General features: G+C 47.1%; 1 protein-coding gene across 6 annotated transcripts in view; it reads right to left on the minus strand.

Moving 5' to 3' along the window:
* The window catches only part of itgb4 (integrin, beta 4), a 181908-nt gene that overhangs the window by 39605 nt on the left and 120855 nt on the right, over window positions 1–21448 (minus strand). For all 6 annotated transcript variants that reach the window (XM_063030905.1, XM_063030903.1, XM_063030899.1 and 3 more), the window contains exons 27-31: window positions 14709–14916; window positions 13903–14036; window positions 6928–7105; window positions 5266–5402; window positions 3310–3487 (exon numbers count right to left, since the gene is read on the minus strand). In XM_063030905.1, the coding sequence (XP_062886975.1) occupies window positions 3310–3487; window positions 5266–5402; window positions 6928–7105; window positions 13903–14036; window positions 14709–14916 (835 nt within the window). The remainder of the gene's footprint in view (window positions 1–3309; window positions 3488–5265; window positions 5403–6927; window positions 7106–13902; window positions 14037–14708; window positions 14917–21448) is intronic.

Genomic DNA, 21448 nt, shown 5'->3' on the forward strand with positions numbered 1-21448 from the left:
GAGAGGGGTCCGGGAGAGGGGTACGGGAGGGAAGCGGGAGAGGGCTACGGGAGGGAAGCGAGAGAGGGGTACGGGAGGGAAGCGGGAGAGGGTACGGGAGGGAAGTGGGAGAGGGTACGGGAGGGAAGTGGGAGAGGGGTACGGGAGGGAAGTGGGAGAGGGGTACGGGAGGGAAGTGGGAGAGGGCTACAGGAGGGAAGTGAGAGAGGGGTACGGGAGGAAAGTGGGAGAGGGGTACGGGAGGGAAGTGGGAGAGGGGTACGGGAGGGAAGTGGGAGAGGGGTACGGGAGGGAAGTGGGAGAGGGGTACGGGAGGGAAGCGAGAGAGGGGTACGGGAGGGAAGCGGGAGAGGGTACGGGAGGGAAGCGAGAGAGGGGTACGGGAGGGAAGCGAGAGAGGGGTACGGGAGGGAAGCGGGAGAGGGGTACGGGAGGGAAGTGGGAGAGGGGTACGGGAGGGAAGCGGGAGAGGGGTATAGGAGGGAAGCGAGAGAGGGGTACGGGAGGGAAGTGAGAGAGGGGTACGGGAGGGAAGTGGGAGAGGAGTACGGGAGGGAAGTGGGAGAGCTTCACAGGAGGGAAGTGAGAGAGGGCTACGGGAGGGAAGCAAACAGAAACATAGAGAGGAAGGAAAACAAGGAACTGGACACAATGTGCATGTAAAGTGAGGGCACAAAACCAAAGCGTTGAACTTGACAACATTCCCTTGAGAAGGAGCAAGGGAATGGGTCAATGTAACTAGGAAGGAGGTAGCAGCCACTGGAAGTTGGGTCAGCTGATCTGTTTTGTTCAGGGTTTAAAACAGGAGGTAGAGGGGCCCTCTGGGACAGCTCGGACAGCCCTACATAGGTGATGGATCTCCAAGTGTAGTCACTCAGGAAGGTGCAAATTAGAACGTCATTCAATCCTCAGGCCTCACTCACCATTTAACAAGATTGTGGCCGATTTGATTATAACCTTAACTCCACGTCCCCTCTATCCCAATACTCAAGAAGCATTCTGACAGACACCAGAACAGGCAGGGAACAGAGTGATATAGATCGCAAGCAGGTAGATGAGATTAGTTTGACTGGCATCGTTGGTGCTGGACTGAACAGCCTGTTCCCATTCTCTGCTGTTCAGTCATATTCCATACTCTTGTTTATTAAGAATCTATCCACCTTAAAAATATTCAAAGGCTTGCACCAGCCATTGAGGGCAAGTTCCAAAGATTCACAATGTTCAGAGAGAGAAAAAACTCAAATAGATGACTTCTCATTTTTGAACAGTGACCCCCTTGTCCTGGATTTTTCTACAAGAGGAAAGAGAATTCATATAAGCACCCAGGGATGAATCCTCACAGATGTTCCTCCCTGGTGGGGTGGCGATAGGTTTGTAGGAGAAGGGAGAGGAATGGGGGTTGTGGGGGACACGATTTACAATGTTAGGGGGCACAAGCTCAGTTTGGTGGAGCCGTGCACCAGCTTGATACAGGAGGTAGGAGCAGTTCTACATGGTGGGACAGCTTGGAGAGGGTGATGGAGGAGGAGAAAGAGGAAAAGAGGGCCATGGGAGCAGGTGTGAGGTGGTGGGGTATGGCTTAGTAGGGCCAGGAGGTGGAGGTAGCTTCAGGAATAATTCCCAATGTGGTGGAGGAAGTCTGGGAGAGTAGGGGTGTGAAGCAGGAAAGCCCCTGACCAGCATTGATCCTGCAGAGACCAGAGCGGTGATTGATCTTTGATATCCCTCGTGTGTTTGTACAATACCGAGAGAAGGGGAGAGTACCTGTTCCATCTCTCCCACCACATACACCAGTGCTGTTGGGAGCCAATCCTTGTGATGTTAATCCAAGGCCCCTCTAACCACGGAGGTGGTTGTGAAGGGTTCTGGATCTCTATCCAGAGTGTAGGGGAGGTTCCCCACTCTCCAGGCCAAAACAGTCAGAGTCACACAGGCCATTCAGCCCAACTTGTCCATGCTGACCAAGATGCCCACCTAAGCTCATCTCATTCGGCAAATATTCCTATCATGAACCTGTCTTTTACATGTTGCTAGCAAACCTGTTTGAGCTCATTCCACGTACTCCCCAGCCTCTGTGTGAAGTTGCCCCTCAGGTCCCTTTTAAATACTCCCCCCCCCATGTCAAAGCGGTGCTCTCTAGCATTTGATTCCCTTCCTCTGTGCAGCGTCTGATCTTGTATGTCGCTATAAGCTCACCCTTCAGTCTCATATGCTCCAGGAGTACTCAACCTCTCCCTCAAGTCCAGGCAACCATCTCGTAAACTTTTCCCAGCTTTTAGTGATGTGTTTCCTATAACAGGATAACCAAAACTGTACACAGTCATTATTCAGCCTCCAGTAGATGATAACATATTCTCCTCGCTGACAATCAACACTGGCGCACCTCAGGGCTGTGTGCTTAGCCCACTGCTCTACTCGCTGTTGTGTAGCTAGGCATAGCTCAAATACCATCTATAAATTTGCTGACAATACAACCATTGTTGGTAGAATCTCAGGTGGTGGTGAGAGGGTGTACAGGAGTGAGATATGCCAACTAGTGGAGTGGTGCCACAGCAACAACCTGGCACTCAACATCAGTAAGGCAAAAGAGCTGATTGTGGACTTCAGGAAGGGTAAGACGAAGGAACACATTCCAATCCTCATCGAGGGATCAGAAGTGGAGAGAGTGAGCAGCTTCAAATTTCCATGCATCAAGATCTCTGAGGATCTAACCTGGTCCCAACATATCGATGTCGTTATAAAGGTGGCAAGACAGTGGCTAGACTTCATTAGGAGTTTGAAGAGATTTGGCATGTATCAGAAAGGCAGCGTCCATTATTAAGGACGTCCAGTACCCAGGGCATGCCCTTTTCTCACTGTTACCATCAGGTAGGAGATACAGAAGCCTGAAGGCACACACTCAGCGATTCAGGAACAGCTTCTTCCCCTCTGCCATCCCATTCCTAAATGGACATTGAATCTTTGGACACTACCTCACTTTTTTTTTTAAATATACAGAATTTCTGTTTTTGCACGTTTTAAAAAATCTATTCAATATACATATACTGTAATTGATTTGTTTATTGTTATTACTACTTTTATTTTATTATTATTATTATCATTCTCTCTGCTAGATTATATATTGAACTGCTGCTGCTAAATTAACAAATTTCATGTCACATGCCAGTGATAAATAAACCCAATTCTGATTCTGATGAGCAAGTTGTTAACTTTCTCTCCTGCCTTTTCCCTGTCACAACGCTTGGAAACCTCTGGGTTGTGTGTACGACACTCAGTCAGATTGTTCTCTGCTACTCAGACTCAACTCACAGTCTTCCAGAGTGCGACAGCTGACCATCTCGGAGCGGGGTCCAGCACCCACAGCGTTGTAGGCGAAGATGTTCATCTCGTAGTCGCAGTATGGGTATAAGCCAGTGAGCTCGGCAGTGGGTGCTGTTGTCGTTATGACCTGAGAAGAGTTCTCATCCCCTTCAATCCAGTAGGTCACCTGTGCAGGGAGGAAGTTCAGGAAATCTCATCGTCTACAGCTGACTCTTGGACAACACTGGCAGTGTCGCAAAGACCATTCACCAAGTAAAGCCCACTATGCCACCAGCCTCAGCTCTCTCAGACCCTCACCACCCCTGCCCCACTTCTCTCCTACCTTTCCCAGGTACCAAGTACAGCAGCCCCTTTCACCATCTCATAGCTCAGGAGGCTTCTCCTTATTTCTTGTTGGATATGTTAATCCTAAGGCACAGAACAGGCCCTTCAGCCCAACATATCATGGCCACCTAGGTACCCATCTAAGCTAGTCCCATTTTCCTGCATTTGACACACATCCCTCTCCCATCTACTGATCTTGCAGTGATGACCCTCAGTATTGACCGTGTTAGTGTTATGCCACTGACAGACTGACAGTCTGTTTTGCTTGGTGAAGCAGGGTGCGGATCCTGCACCGATTGTGTCACACCGCTGGGAAGTTCACCCAGACTGGTGATATCCCACCCCACCCCTAATGTGACAACCCAGTCTCATCAGGAATGCACAAGTTGATGCATTCCCCAAGTGGCATTGTGTTTGGCCCATCGCAGGGTAATTGGGATCACACCGCAGTGTGGGCACAGCCCAAGATAACAGGGAAGGTGATGGACTGAACACAGAGTAATTACCTCTAGCATCTTTCACCTTCTCCAGAGGTCAAAGCTGTGGGCACAGGCAGCAGAACATAGAGGAGGCTCAAACACACACACACACCCCCAACCTAAAGGCCCCAAGGGGTACAAACACCTTCCCTGTGAATAGTTAACGGGGTTCCTCTGATACGATTGGCCTGGTAAGAGGAAAGGACAAAAGGACAGAGTTTCATTGGCTGACAGCTCACGTAGGTGCCAGGGCTCCAAACTCCAATGAATGAAATTGATTGAGCAAGATGGCCACTTTTACTCACAAGCCCAATAATATCCCCCAATGACATTAAGTTAGAGCAACAAATGATTGCACCTCCCTCAGCTGATGAATCAGTTCTCCTTCATGCTGAAGACACCAGAATGTAGTACTGATGATTGTAAGGAACCCAGATGAACCCTGAATGGGGGACTACAGTATGACTGGTTTCTCCACATCCAACCCATCCAGCCAAAGACTGCAGACAGGCTGCACATCTCAGTTCCAAACTGCAACACTCCCCCTCCCCACCACCTTGCAAGGTTGCTGTCTGAACTGTTTTGACCTTCAAGTTTCTTCTTCAAAAAGATCACCCATTATAAATGCACAAGATACTTATTGTGGAATTAGATCTCAGCAGCTAAACCCTGATTCCAGTAACGTCCTGTTAACTGCAGTTGCACATAAAGATTGGAACAATCTGCCAAGGGGATAAATCATTTCGCCTTCCTCCATCAATCTGTTGCAGATGCCCCTGCCTCTGCACTAGAGGCAGAGAAAACCACGCTTCTCCATCACGCAATGAGGCCCCACTTTTCCACTGAGGACCACTGTACTACACGGAACCATGATTGCCATGGAGAGGACTAATTTAGACCAGCATCATCAATTCTCAGCTGGCCCACTACACCATCGGCATGGGAGAGGACTTTCCAGTAGATTCAGAGTTGCCTTCTGATGAAAGGAAATTAACCTGAAATCTAAACGCTCTTCAACACACACAAAATGCTGGAGGAACTCAGCAGGCTAGGCAGCATCTATGGAAAAAAAAAGTCAATGTTTTGGGCCAAAAACTCTCTTTCTCTGCCCCTAATGAGTATTTCTACCATTATCTATTACCTTGTAACCCGTTGGTCGGCCTGGCGGAGGGGTCCAGTTCACATGGATTTTCCTGCTGTCAACTGGCTGTGCTTTGACATTAGAAGGTGGGGAGTTAATGGAGACAGCACCTTGCTTGAGATGAATTTGTTCACCTGCTGCAATATCAGAGAGTAGGTCATGTTAGTGAAACGCCTTAGTATTTGTTTTTGACTGTTTGGTGTATCCAATAACTTTGAAGGAAGATTCAGTGGAGATCTAATTTATTCTGCTATCCTGGAGTTTTAACAACGGCCCGACGAACTCTCCTGTTGCTCTGTGTAAATGAAAAGGCTCAGCAAGGGCGAGGTTTCTGTGCGGAGCTTCATGCCACTTTAGAAGGTACTGGAACCCGGTAGAAGTGCAGCAGACCACAGTGGGCGAGGAGGTAATGGGTCCAGGAATCTGAACTTGTGATGCTGACTAACATCTCCAATTACTGCTGGAACTTTTTGAATGAAAGATCCCCACCATCTGGGTCATGCTCTCTTCTGACTGTAACTATCAGGCAGGAAGCACAGAAGCCTGAAGTTCCAGGTTCAGGGGCAACCATCTTCCTACCACCATCAGGGGCCTAAGCCAATCTTCAAAACCTTAGCCCCACCTCAGCAACGTTCTCATTGGAGAGGGTCAGGAGGAGGTTCCCCAGAATTATTCTGGGAGTGAAGGGGTTAATATACGAGGAGCATTTGGCAGCTTTGGGCCTGTACTCACTGAACTTTAGAAGAATGTAGGGGAGATCTCATTGAAACCTGCCAAAAGTTGAAAGGAATAGGTGGATGTGGAGATGTTTCCTATGGTGGGGCTATCCAGAAATAGAGGGTACAGCCTCAAAACTGAGGTAAGGAGGAATTTTTTTTTTAGCTCGAGAGTAGTGAATCTGTGGAATGCTCTGCCACAGACTGCGGTGGAGGCCAAGTCCGTGGTTATATTTAAAGCAGAAGCTTACAGTTTCCAGATTGAACAGGGCATCAAAGGATATGGCAAGAAAGCAGGTGTATGGGATTGACTGGGATCTGGGATCAACCATGATGGAATGGTGGAGCAGACCTGATGGGCTGAATGGCCTAATTTTGCTCCCATGTCTTGTGGTCTAATGGAACATTACAGACAGCCCTTTGCACTAAATGGGCTCCTCTGTCTTTTTTGTACAAGTATCTTACTTTGCACACTTGCCTTCTTCACTGTTGACTACAATTTGCGATCTGAGTGTTGTCCGTACCTACGTGCCTGTGATGTTGCTGTAAGCACGTTTTCAATTGTAGCTGTAACTTACTGTCCTTGTGCACAGACAATAAACTCGAGCTGAGTGTATCTGAGATTGTGTTGATGTACAGGAATGGAAGAACGAGTGTGAGTGAGGACAAGCAAGTGAAACTGTGCGCCTGTGAATATGAGAGTGAGCAGGTGAGAACTGGTGGGAGACAGGGTGATTGGTGCTGGTCTCACACAGCGCCTGAGATCCAGGCTCATTCCTGGCTTCCAATGCTGTCCACGTGCAGCTGGCACGTTCTGCATAGGTTCCCCCAGGTGTTCTGGTTCCCTGGTCCCGATTTCCCAGACTAAGCTGGTAAAACCCCACTCTCCCCACGGTGGAGCGCCTGGACCCTCCCCTCGGTCCGAACTGTGTCCAATTCCACTTACCGCTGTCCAAGGTGGAGCAGTGGACAACGTTGGAGTAGGGGCCGGTGCCCAGCGAGTTGTAGGCCATCACCTCCATAGCATAGGCACAACTGGGCTGTAGGTTGGTCAGCTCGGCAAAGTTGTTCTTTGTGTCGATTGTTTGCGAGGAGAATTCGTCTTCTACAGGCCAGTACTTCAGCTGGTGACACACAAAGGACCCATTACCTCCCTGTTAGCTACATGCCCCATCAGAACAGAAACGGGGGCAGGAGCAATCCCCAGGGGGAATGAAACCCTCAACCCTTCTCCCCTATCATATGGTCGATTCAGCGTGATTTACTGTTCACCAGCCACCCCTTGTCCTCTCATCCTCTGTGAGTCCAAGAAGCTACTGATCTTGATCTTCCACGTGGATATAACATTCCAAAGCTTTACAGTCTTCTAATGTCAATTAATTCTCCTCACCTCAGTCCAATGACTGACACCTTCTGCTGACTATGCCCTGGCTTGAGTTCCTCCTTCAGGTTTTTCCATCTCTTGGCCATTAACTTTGCTGAAAGTTTGGAAGGGATTACCTTGCATTGTGCAGCGAGTATGAACTACCCTGCCAATTCTTAGAGTCACAGTGTGTGCGAACAGGCCCTTCAGCCAACTCGTCCATGCCAGCTAAGGTGGTCCCATTTGCCTGTGTTTGGCCTATATCCCTCCCAACTTGTCCAAATGTCTCTTAACCATTGTACTGTGCCTGCCTGCTTCTGCAGATTCCTCGGGACTACACTTTTACCTCAGGAGTTAGCCTATCATCCACGCTGGACAACTTCCAAGAAAGATGAGAAAAATCGAAAAAAAAGCACAGGTGCCAGAAACCTGAACCGCAAACAGAAAATGCTGAGAATTTCTGGCAGGTCAGACAGCGCCTGCGGGAGGAGAAACAAGTTAACATTTCAAAGATTCTCAGTGACAGATGGTAATGGACAATTTCTTAGTTCTGATGAATGAAACTTTAACTTTGTTTTTCTCTCTCCTCGGATGCTGCCTGACCTGCTGACTGTTTCCAGCATTTTCTCTTTTTATTCAGAAAAATATACTATTGGAGACACGGAGAAATCAAAATTGCCCACTGAGATCCGGGGCAGTGCCCGCTAAGCCTTGCAAGGAGATGGAGATGTTCTTTTTCTTAAAGCTGCAACCTTGCTTTTGGGGCCATTTAATATTTATCTTCTCACTACCTTCCGACAAGATGGGGTGGCACAACTGGTCGCAGTGGCTTCCATGGGCTCAGCAAAAGGTGCTACATCTACTTAATGTAATTGTCACATTACGAACTGAAAGTACTGCTGGTCTACACCATCAGTGAGTTGCTCTCTAGCAGAGGTAATCAAAGAGCTGTGCGACGAGCTGCTGCCCGACTCGATGGAGGCTCACAGTTAAACAGCATGTGGCAGTAATGTGATCACAAGACCCTTTTGGATATTGTTAATCTGCTACCACACAAGTTGGATTTGCTGATTTGCTGGATGAGAGCCGGGGCAGATAGCGGGGGAGCTCCTGGCTTCGGTTGTAGTGAGGACCGAGTCATGGTGTTGCCTGTCCGCAGCTGCACAAATAGGAGATGAAGAGGTTGTGCTTCACCAGGGGCGGGGTGGCATGGCGCCCTCTCAGAACTTCACTCCGAAGAAGACAAGCTCTGCTGTGGTCGACTGCAGACTTTTCAGCACGACTCACTGCATGCAGGCCTCAAGCTGTGGGGTTCCCAAATTTTCAGCCACCGGCTGACAGGCTTCCGAGCCATTACATTATACCGAGGCAGCAAAGACTGAAGATTTCAATTCGACTGAGGGATCCAAACTATATACAGTCGCTGGACTGAGGGGTCTGGACCGTAGACATTCCCCGGACTGAGGGGACTGGACCGTAGACATTCCCCGGACCGAGGGGACTGGACCGTATACATTCCCCGGAACGAGGGGACTGGACCTTATACATTCCCTGGACTGAGGGGACTGGACCCTATACATTCCCCAGACTGAGGGAACTGGACCTTATACATTCCCCGGACCGAGGGGACTGGACCCTATACATTCCCCCGACCGAGGGGACTTGACTGTATACATTCCCGGACCGAGGGGACTGGACCGTATACATTCCCCGGAACGAGGGGACTGGACCTTATACATTCCCTGGACTGAGGGGACTGGACCCTATACATTCCCCAGACCGAGGGAACTGGACCTTATACATTCCCCGGACCGAGGGGACTGGACCCTATACATTCCCCCGACCGAGGGGACTTGACTGTATACATTCCCGGACCGAGGGGACTGGACCGTATACATTCCCCAGACTGAGGGGTCTGGACTATATACATTCCCCAGACTGAGGGGTCTGGACTATATACATTCCCCAGACTGAAGGGTCTGGACCCTGTACATTCCCCGGACCAAGGGGACTGGACTATATACAGGGAGTCCGCAGAAAGATTAGGAGAATAGACAAAGAAGCGGCAAATGGAATACAGTGTCGGGAAGCGAATGGTCATGCAATTTGATAGAAGGAATAAAGGTGTAATCTATTTTCTAAACGTGGAGAAAATTGAGAAATCAGAAGTAAAAAGGGACTTGCATGTCCTTGTGCAGGATTCCCTGAGGGTTAACTTGCAGGTTGAGTTGGTTGCAAGCACTGCTCCCCATGAGTTGCACGGGTGCATGGCCGCGTTCTATCTGAAATGCGGGTGCGTGGCCGTGCTGTAACTGAAACGCGGGTGCGTGGCCGTGCTGTAACTGAAACGCGGGTGCGCGGCCGCGCTGTATCTGAAACGCAGGTGCGTGGCCGCGCTGTAACTGAAACGCTCCCGCACACATAGCCCTTTTAGCGGCACAGCTGAAATTTTCTTTTGTATAATAGCACTATAAAGAGCAGCACACATAAATATTTCCTGTTCAGAGCAATGGTTGGTCTACGCGACTGTAAAACAAAGTAGTAAATTAGGGGAACGTTGGTGGTGAGGAAGGAAAATGCAAAGTTTGCATTCATTTTGAGAGGCCTAGAATATAAAAGATTGTAATGTTGAGGCCTTACAAAGCATTGGTCAGACTGCACTTCAAGGATAGAGAGTGGTTTTGGGCCCATTATCTAAGAAAAGATGTGCTAGCATTGGAGAGGGTCCAGAGGAGGTTCACGGGAAAGATTCCAGGAATGAAAGGATTAACGTATGAGGAGCATTTGATGGCTCTGGGCTTGTACTCACTGGAGTTGAGAAGAATGAGGGGGAATCTCACTGAAACCTATCGAATATTGAAAGGCCCAGACAGAGCGAACATGGAGAGGATGTTCCTCTCGTGAGGGAATCCAGAGCCCCAGGGCACAGCCTCAAAATACAAGGACGCCCCTTTAGAACAGAGTCGAGTTGGCAGTTCTTTAGCCAGATGGCATAGATTGGATAGACAGCCAGAAGCACTCGTCCGAGGGTTGAAATGTCTGATACTAGAGAACAGGCACTTAAGAAGAGGGGATGACGAGTTTCAAGGAGATATGTGGGGCAAGATTTGTTACGCAGATACTGGTGTGTGACTGGAATGTGTTGCCTGCATGCTGGTGGTCGAGCTGCATATAATAGAGGTTTTCTAGATGCATTTGATATGCACATGAATCTGCAGGAAAAGGAAGGGCATGAATATTGTGCAAGCAGAAGAGTTTACTTTATTTGGGCATTTGATTACTAGTTTAATTAGTTCAGCATAACATCGTTAACTGAAAGGTCTGTCCTGCACTGCGCTATGCTAATACATTAGCACAGACCTCACTGAGCCCTTATTTTGAGTAATGCTACTCTGCGGTACCAGAAGTTTCAGATATATTCTATCCACAGATCCATCTATCTATCTTCTCTCCCCAAGTTATTACTTTGCTTCAGTACTCACTACAGAAAAGGACCTTGGCGATTGCAGGGATGACTACAGCAGACTGAAAAGCTTGAGCAGACAGACATTAAGAAAGAGGATGTGCTGGAGCTTTTGGAAAGCATCAAGTTGGATAAGTCACTGGGACCGGATGAAATATACCCCAGGCTACTATGGGAGGAAAGGGAGAAGATTGCTGATCTTCTGGCAATGATCTTTGCATCATCAATGGTTACAGAAGAGGTTACGGAAGATTGGAGGGTTGCAGATGTTGTTCTCTGATTCAAGAAAGGGAGTAGAGATAGCCCAGGAAATTACAGACCAGTGAGTCTTACCTCAGTGGTTGTTAAGTTGATGGAGAAGATCCTGAAAGGCAGGACTTATGAACATTTGGAGAGGCATAACATGATTAGGAATAGTCAGCATGGCTTTGTCAAAGGCATGTCGTGTCTTATGAGCTTGATTGAATTTGTTGAGGATGTGACTAAACACATTGATGAAGGCAGAGCCGTAGATGTAGTGCATATGGATTTCAGAAAGACATTTGGTAAGGTACCCCATGCAAGGCTTATTGAGAAAGTAAGGAGGCATGGCATCCAAGGGGACCTTGCTTTGTGGATCCAGAACTGGCTTGCCCACAGAGGGCAAAGAGTGATTGTAGACCGGTCATATTCTGCATGGAGGTTGGTGACCAGTGGTGTGCCTCAGGGGTCTGTTCTGGGACCCTTTTTCTTCGTGATTTTTATAAATGACTTGGATGAGCAAGTGGAGAGATAGGTTAGTAAATTTGCTGATGACACAAAGGTTGGGGGTGTTATGGATAGTGTGGAGGGCTGTCAGAAGTTACAGCGGGACATTGATAGAATGCAAAACTGGGCTGAGAAGTGGCAGATAGAGTTTAACCCAGATAAGTGTGAGGTGGTTCATTTTGGCGGGTCAAATATGATGGCAGAATATAGTATTAATGGTAAGACTCTTGGCAGTGTGGAGGATCAGAGTGATCTTGGGGTCCAAGTCTATAGGACACTCAAAACTGCTGCACAGGTTGACTGTGTGGTTAAGAAGGCATACGGTGCATTGGATTTCATCAACCGTGGGATTGAGTTTAAGAGCTGAGAGGTAATGTTACAGCCATATAGAGCCCTGGTCAGACCCCACTTGGAGTACTGTGCTCAGTTCTGGACACCTCACTATAGGAAGGATGTGGAAACCATGGAAAGGGTGCAGAGGAGACTTACAAGGATGTTGCCTGGATTGGGGAGCATGCCTCATGAGAACAGATTGAGCGAACTTGGCCTTTTCTCCTTGGAGCGACGGAGGATGAGAGGTGACCTGATAGAGGTGTATAAGATGATAAGAGGCATTGATCGTGTGGATAGTCAGAGGCTTTTTCCCAGGGCTGAAATGGCTAACATGAGAGAGCACAGTTTTAAGGTGCTTGGAAGTAGGTACAGAGGAGATGTCGGGGGTAAGTTTTTTTTCCCCATGCAGAGAGTGGTGAGTGCGTGGAATGGGCTGCCAGCAACGGTGGTGGAGGCAGATACAATACAGTCTTTTAAAAGACTCTTGGACAGGTATATGGAGTTTAGAAAAACAGAGGGCTATGGGTAACCCTGGATAATTTCTAAAGTAAGTACATATTCTGCACAGCATTGTGGGCCAAAGGGCCTGTATTGTGCTGTAGGTTTTCTATGTTTCTATCCTCACAAATACTCCTAGATTTCTTCAACAGAATTTTCTTTGTTGAAATCATGGTGACCTGGTGTACTAATGTATTTTAGGTGATGCCTTACTCTTCTGTCATGACCGTATTAAACTCTCACCATGTACTCTATGACTTGTGCTCTGCTTTCTTTGATTGTGGTGTTACATTCATCTCTTTCCATTCCAGTGCTCAAGATCCGGCTCCTACCACTGTCCCATGAGTTCGATATACAGTGAATACAAGTTAATTAAAGAAAAGCTCCAGATTACGATTATTTCCTTTCCCTTCTTTATATCTGCTCAGCCTCGACAGGACAGATACCAGGCAGCAGAGTTGAGCGCTCCTGTTGTAGGACTGGGAAGGAGGGAGGCCTCCAGTGTCCCTGAGAACTGCAACTGCAAGAAGTGCACCCAGCTGCGGTTTTAACAATCGGTGTTAAGGAGTTAGAGCTGGAACTGGATGAACTCCGGATCATTCGGGAGGATGATAAATAGAGAAGTAGTTGCACCCAAGGTGCAGGATGCAGGAGACTGACAAGACAGTCAGGAAGGGGAAAGGGGTTAAGGAACAACTGTGGCCATCCCTCTCAACAACAGTTGCAAATGTCACTCACTCTTCAAGAAGGGAGAGAGGCAGATGAAAGGACATGATAGGTCAGTTAGTCTGACCTAAGTGGTTGGGAAGATGTTGGAGTTGATTATTAAAGATGAGCTCTCAGGATACTTGGAGGAACACGATGAAATAGGCCGCAGTTGGCATGGTTTCCTCAAGGAAAAATTTTGCCTGACAAATCTGCTGGAAGTCTTTGAAAAAATAACAAGCAGGATAGACGAAGGATTTTCAGAAGGCCTGTCACAAGGTGCCACACACGAGGCTGCTTATCAAGCTACAAGCCCATGGTATTATAGGAAAGGTATTTTGAATACAAACACACACATCTGACACTATTTAAAAACTGTTCACTGTAAGCATGCAGTGGTGTCCAACAACTATACAAGTGCGTGCAGCTGGTAATAGTAGAAACTATTCAGCATCAGTCTCCAGTCCCAAATTAACAAAGGGAATCCCAGCTATTATCTCAGTTAGGTTTTGTTCTGTTGGAGTTGTCTGAAGTAAGTGGCTGTTCCGATTAACTGATGGCCCAATTATCCAGAACCCAATGTATTGTTAAGCAGCCTAGCAAATACTCGCTTAGCTTGCTATCCTACCCAACTAACTGCAATGCCCCGTAGTTTCCTTTGCTTATGACTCCAGGTCACTGTGTTGAGGTGTGCTTCCCATCAGTCCTGGAGTCATATCCAATTCCTGCGGTTCTACCTCTGTTGTATCTTCAGAGACATTCTACACTGGCGTTGGGCAGTTAGCTCGTCTTGGAATGGTATGAGGGCTTACCGTGTACCCCAACACGTCACCCTGGGCTGGACTCCAATTCACCTGGATCCTCCTGCTGTCAATTGGCAGAGCTTTCATGTTGAGAGATGGCGAATTGATAGGGAACACAGATTGGTTGAGATTCATCTGTTTTGCTGTAACATTATCAACAAAATATATTAACATCACCAACATTAAATTTTCACCACAGTCAGTCTGCTGCTCAATTGCCGAAGAATCATCCAGGGTGGCCCACAGTTATGAAGTGCCTCTTAAATTACACTAGTTCTGATCAAATACAGACCACCGCTTGCACCACAATGGCCTTGTCTCTGGTTATGTCTTTTCCTTTGGCACTATGGTCTCTCCATGTCTCTGTCCTTAATAATTAGTGTATAATTTATATTCCATATGCTTGTGATGCAGCTACAAGCAGTTTTCCTTGTTCCAGTACCTCACTGTACTTGTGCATGTCAATAAACTTAACAAAGTATCTACACATTTGGTTGTACGTGTGTGTGTGTGTGTGTGTGTGTGTGTGTGTGTGTGTGCTTGTTTGTTTGTGTGGGGAGTGTCTGTGTGTGACTATGTGTGTGTCTGTGTGTCTGTGTATGTGCGTGGGTGTCTGTGTCTGTGAATGTGCGTGTGTGCATATGGAAGAGAACGGAACTTTGCCCATCCCTTCCCTATTGCTGGTCACCCAGAATGATGAGAAAAGCCAAGAGGATTTCGCTTTTTCATGTTATTGGTGCTAGGGGAAGAGGCAAGTGAGACACTGGAAATGAAGGGGAGGCGTTGACAGGTGAGATAGCAACAGAGGAACCCACCATTCTCGTCACCGATGGTGATGGTGGTGCGGGGTATCTTGCCGAGTTTAGCACCATTTCGGGGTTTGTACAGCTCCAAGAGGAACTGTTTAATCTGCTCATTCCCCAGGAGGGAGTCCATTTCGTTCTGCTCCAGGAGTTTGATAGGAATCTCCTTGTGGGTCTCACCAGGAAGGAACGTCAGCTCATTTTCAGTTGCTATATAATCCTGCAAGGGGGGAAAACAAGTGCACATGATACACTGGTAATTTGGTTTATTATCATCGCATGTACAAGGCAGATGCCATCCATACAGATCATTTCATCACGTCAGTACCTCAGGTAATACACGGGAAAAGCAGTAACAACACAGAATAAACTGTTACAGGTACAGGGGAAGCACAGTGCAGGCAGACAATCAAGGGCAAGGCCACGATGAGGTAGGTTGGGAGGTCAAGATTCTATAACATACACAAGTCCATTCTATAAAAGCAGGATAAAAGCCGTCCTTGAGATTGGATACAGTTCATAAGGAAGAATTCAAAAACCATGTGAGTTAATGTAGCAGTTTACAAAGTACAGCAGGAACAGAGTTTTGTGCTTGGATGAGGCAGTATAAGATGAGGAGACTGTTGAAGATCATGCAATCCTTGGATTTATTAAGAGGCATTGCAAAAAAAACCATCGACTGAGATCATTCCTGCCAGGGACTAATTCCTGTGGGCTCCTTGTGCCTCTTAAACTGCAGCTCCCAAAATGTGGCCATTTGCAAAAATGCCACTACCCACAAAGACCTTCAAACTTGAGACCCTACCTTAACAATAGGAAGATAGTTTGGAACTATAAGGATTACAGATGCTGGAAATCTAGAGCAATACTGTAATAGGTTTATTAGTGTTACATGTAGCCCATAAGACATAGGAGCAGAATTAGGCCATATGGCCCAGTGAGTCTGTTCCACCATTTCATCCAGTTCCCTCTCAACCCTTCATGTTCTGACTTACCATGAATCTATCACCTTAAATACACCCGATGGGACCTGGTCTCCACAGCCACCTGTGGCAATGAATTCCACAGACCCACCACCCTCTGGCTAAAGAGATTCCTCCTTACCTACATTCTAAATGGATGTCCCTCTATTCTGAGGCTGTGCCCTCTGGTCCTAGACTCCCCCACCATAGGAACCATCCTCTCCACATTCACCCCATCATTCAATATTTCAACATTCAATAGGTTTCAATTAGATTCCCCCTCATTCTTCTAAATCCCAGTAAGTACAGGCCCAGAGCCATCAAATGCTATATGATAAGCCTTTGATTCCCGGAAACATGAGGAAATCTGCAGATGCTGGAAATTCAAGCAACACACACAAAATGCTGGTGGAACGCAGCAGGCCAGGCAGCATCTATAGGAAGAAGCACAGCCTTGTATCCCTTTTGCCAATCAACTTCCCAGCTCTTAGCTTCGTCTCTCCCCCTCCTGTCTTCTCCTATCATTTCGGGTCTCCCCCTCCCCCTCTCAAATCTCTTACTATCTCTTTTTTCTGTTAGTCCTGACGAAGGGTCTCAGCCCGAAACGTCAACTATACTTCTTCCTATAGATACTGCCTGGCCTGCTGTGTACCACCAGCATTTTGTGTGTGTTGCTTTCATTCTTGGAATCATTTTCGTAACCTCTTTTGAACTCACTCCAATTTCAGCATATTCTTTCTTAGATAAGGGGCCCAAAACTGCTCACAATACTCCAAGTGAGGCCTCACCAGTGCTTTATAAGTCTCAGCATTGCACCCTTGCTTTAATATTCTAGTCCTTTCAGAATCAATGCTAACAATGCATTTGCCTTCCTCACAACCGACTCAACCTGCAAGTTAACCTTCAGGGAATCCTGCTTGAAGACCAAAAGACCTCGGATTTTTTAATGTTCTCCCCACTTTAAAAATTGTCTACGCTTTTATTCCTTCTTCCAAAGAGCATGACCACACACTTCCTGACACTGTGTTCCATCTGCCTCTTCTTTCCCCATTCTCCTAATCTGTCCTAGTCCTTCTTCAGCTTTCCTGCTTCCCCAACACTACCTGCCTCTCCACCTATCTTCATATCATCTGCACATTTGGCCATAAAGCCATCAATTCCAGCATCCAAATCATTGACATATAACAAAAAGAAGTGGTCCCAACACCGACACCTACAGAACACCATTTGTCACTGACAGCCAATCAGAAAAGGCTCTTTTTATTCCCACTCTTTGCATCCTGCCAATCAGACAATGCTCTATCCATGAAAATGTCTTTCCTATAATACCATGGGCTTTTGTCTTGCTAAGCAGGCTCATGTGTGACACCTTGTCAAAGGTCTTCTGAAAATCCAAGTACACAACATCCACCAATCTCCTTCATCTATCCTGCTTGTTATTTCTTCAAAGAATTCCAACAGATTTGTCAGGCAAGATTTTCCCTTGAGGAAACCATGCTGACTTCAGCCTATTTTATCATTACCTTTAAGTACCCTGAGAATTTATCCTTAACAAATGACTCCAACATCTTCCCAACCACTGAGTCAGACTGTCTTATAACTGCCTTCCTCTCAGCTTGAAGAGTAGAGTGACATTTGCATTTCCAGTCCTCAAGAACCATGCCAGAAAGATGATTATTAACACCACTACAATCTCTTCAGCTCCCTCTTTCAGAACCCTAGGTGTAGTTCATCTGGTCCAGGCCACTTGTCTACTTTCAGACCTTTTAGCTTCCTAAGCACCTTCTCCTTAGTAATAGCAATTCACTCACTTTGGCCAGTTCCCCTCTCATGCTTCTGTAATTGGAGGTTCTGCTTTTCAGCTTTCTACCAGCTCCCTAAATTCTCTCTTCTGCATTTCCTCCCTCTTCATTGGTGCCAATATGAACAGTGAATATTTTTTGATTGCATGACACCTAAACAGATTGTTCCATATTTAAATAAATCAAGGTAATACAAAAGGAAAACTAACAAAATGCATACTATTATGTTATAGGTTACAGACAAAAATGAAGTGCAGGCAGATACAAGGATCCTGACGAGGTAGACTGAGTGATCACGGGGCTCGTTTTATCGTCTGTCTGACTGCGGCAATGGCAGCTTCTCATCAACGTGACGTGATTCACTTTGAGACGCTTGTCCACAGTGAAGTGTGAAAGTAAAGTAGAAACAAATTCCATTAAATGTGGACGTTGTAAAGATAAAGATTATCAAGGAAAGAGGGGCTCCTTGATGGTCCAGAGGAACTGTTCACCTGGGCTGTTGACCCAAGGCGAGCCACACCTACAGTATTTGTTATCATTCAAGTCAAGTCAAATTTATATATAAAGCATATTTAAAAACAACCCATGTTGACCAAAGTGGTGTACAAACCATAACAGGTAGCTAAAATCACAAATACAAGAAACACAGGTATAAACAACAAGGCACACAGCTTAAAGGCACAAAATAAACAACACACGAGCCTAGGCAAAAGCCAAAAATCAGCCACATCAGGAAGATTCAAACGCTAGTGAATAAAAGTAAGATTTGAGCCTGGATTTAAAAGAGTCAATGGAGGGGGCAGATCTGATAGGGAGGGGAATGCTGTTCCACAGTCTAGGGGCTACAACAGCAAAGGCACGGTCACCCCTGAGCTTAAGTTTAGATTGCGGGACAGCCAGGAGCCCCAGGTCAGCCGACCTGAGGGACCTGGAAGCAGAATAAGGGGTTAGTAGGTCTGTGATATAGGAGGGGGGCAGCCCATTTAGGGCTTTATAAACACACAGGAGAACCTTAAAACCAATTCTAAACCATACTGGTAGCCAGTGGAGAGAGGCCAGGATAGAAGTAATATGGTCCCTCTTCTGGGCACCTGTCAGGAGCCTGGCTGCGGTGTTCTGGACCAGTTGTCGGCGGGACAGGGACGACTATCTAATCCCAGTGTACAGGGAGTTGGAGTGGTCCAAGCAGGAGGATATAAGGGTGTGGATGACTTTCTCGAGATCTTTGAAAGAGAGAAACAACTTGATTTTGGCAATAGTACGAAGCTGGAAAAAACTGGCTTTTACTACTGCATTAACTTGCTTGACAAACTTTTTGCCATGGGGTTTGACAAGGGTGGACAGGTTACCAAGACTGTTGGTAATCACTTTGATGGAGTCAGGGGGCCAAATAGGACAACTTCAGACTTGCCTTCATTCAGCTGTAGGAAGTTTTGTACCATCCAACACTTTATGTCCTCAAGGCAGTTCATGAGGCTGACTACGTTTGACTGGTCCTTTGGTTTTAAGGGGAGATAAAGCTGTGTGTCGACAGCACAACAATGGAAGGAAATGTCGTGTTTTTGAATGATTTGGCTGAGAGGAAGCATGTATATAGAGAAAAGAATGGGACCTAGGATAGAACCTTGTGGGACCCCGCAGGAGAGACTAGCTGGGGGAGAGGAAAATTTGCCTATGCTGATGGAGAAGCTTCTATTTTTGAGGTAGGATATGAACCAGTTCAAGGCAGTGCCATCAACACCAACCCCGTACTGGAGACGGTCTATTAAAATGGCGTGATCCACAGTATCGAACGCTGCGCTGAGGTCAAGAATGGCAGAGTCACCTGAGTCGGTGGAGAGGAGGAGATCATCGTACACTTTCAGCAGGGCAGACTCTGTGCTATGATAAGCCTTAAAACCTGACTGAAATCTTTCCAAGCTGTTGTTTTGGTATAGGTAGGGCAGCAATTGACTAAGAATAATCTTTTTGAGAACCTTTGACATGAATGGAAGTTTAGAAATAGGTCTGTAGTTACTAGGTAAGGTAGGGTCTAGGCTGGGTTTTTTCAGGAGGGGCTGGACCACGGCGTGCTTGAAGCAGGTTGGAACGGTCCCTGTGGCCAGGGAGCTGTTGATAATAGAGAGGATGCTGGGACCGTCTATGTCAAAGACATCCTTCAGGAGGGCAGTGGGGACAATGTCAAGGGGGCAGGTCGCAGGTTTCATGGTGGAAACAATCTTTGTAAGGGAGGGTAGCGTGATGGGTATTTATGTTGAAAAGAGTAAGATATTTACAGAATTCAATATTGCTGAGTGATTGCCACTTTATAATTTACAGGTATTAGTGATGCTACTCACTCACTCACTCAAGATTTGACCAGTTTCTTGTAAACATCCAGGACAATGAAAATCTTTGGAACTGACTGGTGTTTCCAGGATTGTTGTGAAGTTACGGTGGCAGCTCACAACCCTCCATCTTCCTGGCAAAGGGTGAACAGCTGTAATGCATTCTGTGTTTGTTTCAATGCCCTGGCACTGTGCCTGGGTGAACTCATTTGGCAGCAGAATATTGCTCAAAGGCCCCTGACAATTTGCTCTGACCAGACAGCATTTCAGCTGAATAAAACCAAGGCATTGGATGGGGTACCATGTCTAGTGAGAAGGTAAAGTCTGATGCAAAGGAAATGTCATTGTGCAAGGATTGCATCTTCATTCTTAGCTCTTCCTTCCAAAGGCGAGCAGAGGGTTCCATGCTGACCAGCCTGACAGCCAAAGCATCTTTTGACAGAAGGACAGGGTCCTCGGACAGTGCCCCACGTCACGGTGGCAGCCTGGAGCTTACGTGTAACCCACAGGAACTTCCTGCAGCCTGCTCGCCATTCCTGAACAAGCCAAGATCTGAGTGGATCACCTGCCCTAGTTTACAATCAAATTAGCTCAGAGAGAACACTACAACTAAAACTACTGGGGGTGAACTTTGTGGACAAGGGGTGGAGCAGGGTTTCAAGAATTAGTTACACTAGGAAGAGCAATTCTCAGTCCTCCAGCTAACTCCAGAATGGATGTTACATCTCGACAAGGTCAGGCTGAGATGATCACACGTAAACTCCCTGTGATTGCACCAAGTTCTCCCGAAATGGCAAAAGCTTAGCTGCTCTGTTCAGCCCACTCACAAGAGACTATTGCCCTGGAGACATGTTCAAAAGCCCCTGCCCTCATGGGAAATTCTACTCAAATCAATGAATAAATTTGAAGGGTAAAAGAAGCTGGTGTCAGAAATTGCCAGGAAAATGTATCTGGTTAACTAATGTCCCGCAGGAGGGACAGAGGAGCCCTGAGAGTCTTCTACCTTGTGTCCAGACTCAATGAAGACTTGAGAAATCACATCAAACATGGAGAAAGAAACCTCCCCCTAATTCCCACTCACTGTTGTCCCTCTGTTGATGAATTGATAGTTCTCCATCTTAAACACTTGGGAAAAGCACACTGTAGTAATGGCAGAAAACATAGTCCAGTCTTGTCCAGTAGCACCGTTCTCAACTGACCTGGCCAAACCCTGATGCCAACAACCTCACCCTCACCCACCTGTTCATTGCAGGAGGGATCCTACCCAATCCTCAGGGGTGTGAGCACCTGGTCACAACACTGAGGGACTCCTCTCTCTTCACATAGCACGACTGCTGTGCCAGCATAGACCGGATCAGAACAGGTGAGCAGTTCCATGCTCTCGCCTGGGTTGGAATTGACTGAGCGGAGTCAGTGTGGCAGGTCAACTCTGCTCCTCCTCAATCTGCAATCTCTCGGTCAGGCACATCCCCTAATCCACCACCACAGGCAAGGCTAGGATCAGGCCTGGCTCAATAGGGAGTGCAGCACAGGCTTCTTCACTGACATCCAATGGCCGTTCCCTCTGCTGTCACTTGCCCAGGTAACTCAGCAGCCCCTCCCAAACCTATCATTTTGACCATCAAGACAGAGGCAGAAGCCACGGGCCATCTATCCTCCCT

This window comes from Mobula hypostoma, chromosome 22, assembly GCF_963921235.1.
Source record: "Mobula hypostoma chromosome 22, sMobHyp1.1, whole genome shotgun sequence".
Classification (NCBI taxonomy): Eukaryota; Metazoa; Chordata; class Chondrichthyes; order Myliobatiformes; family Myliobatidae; genus Mobula; species Mobula hypostoma.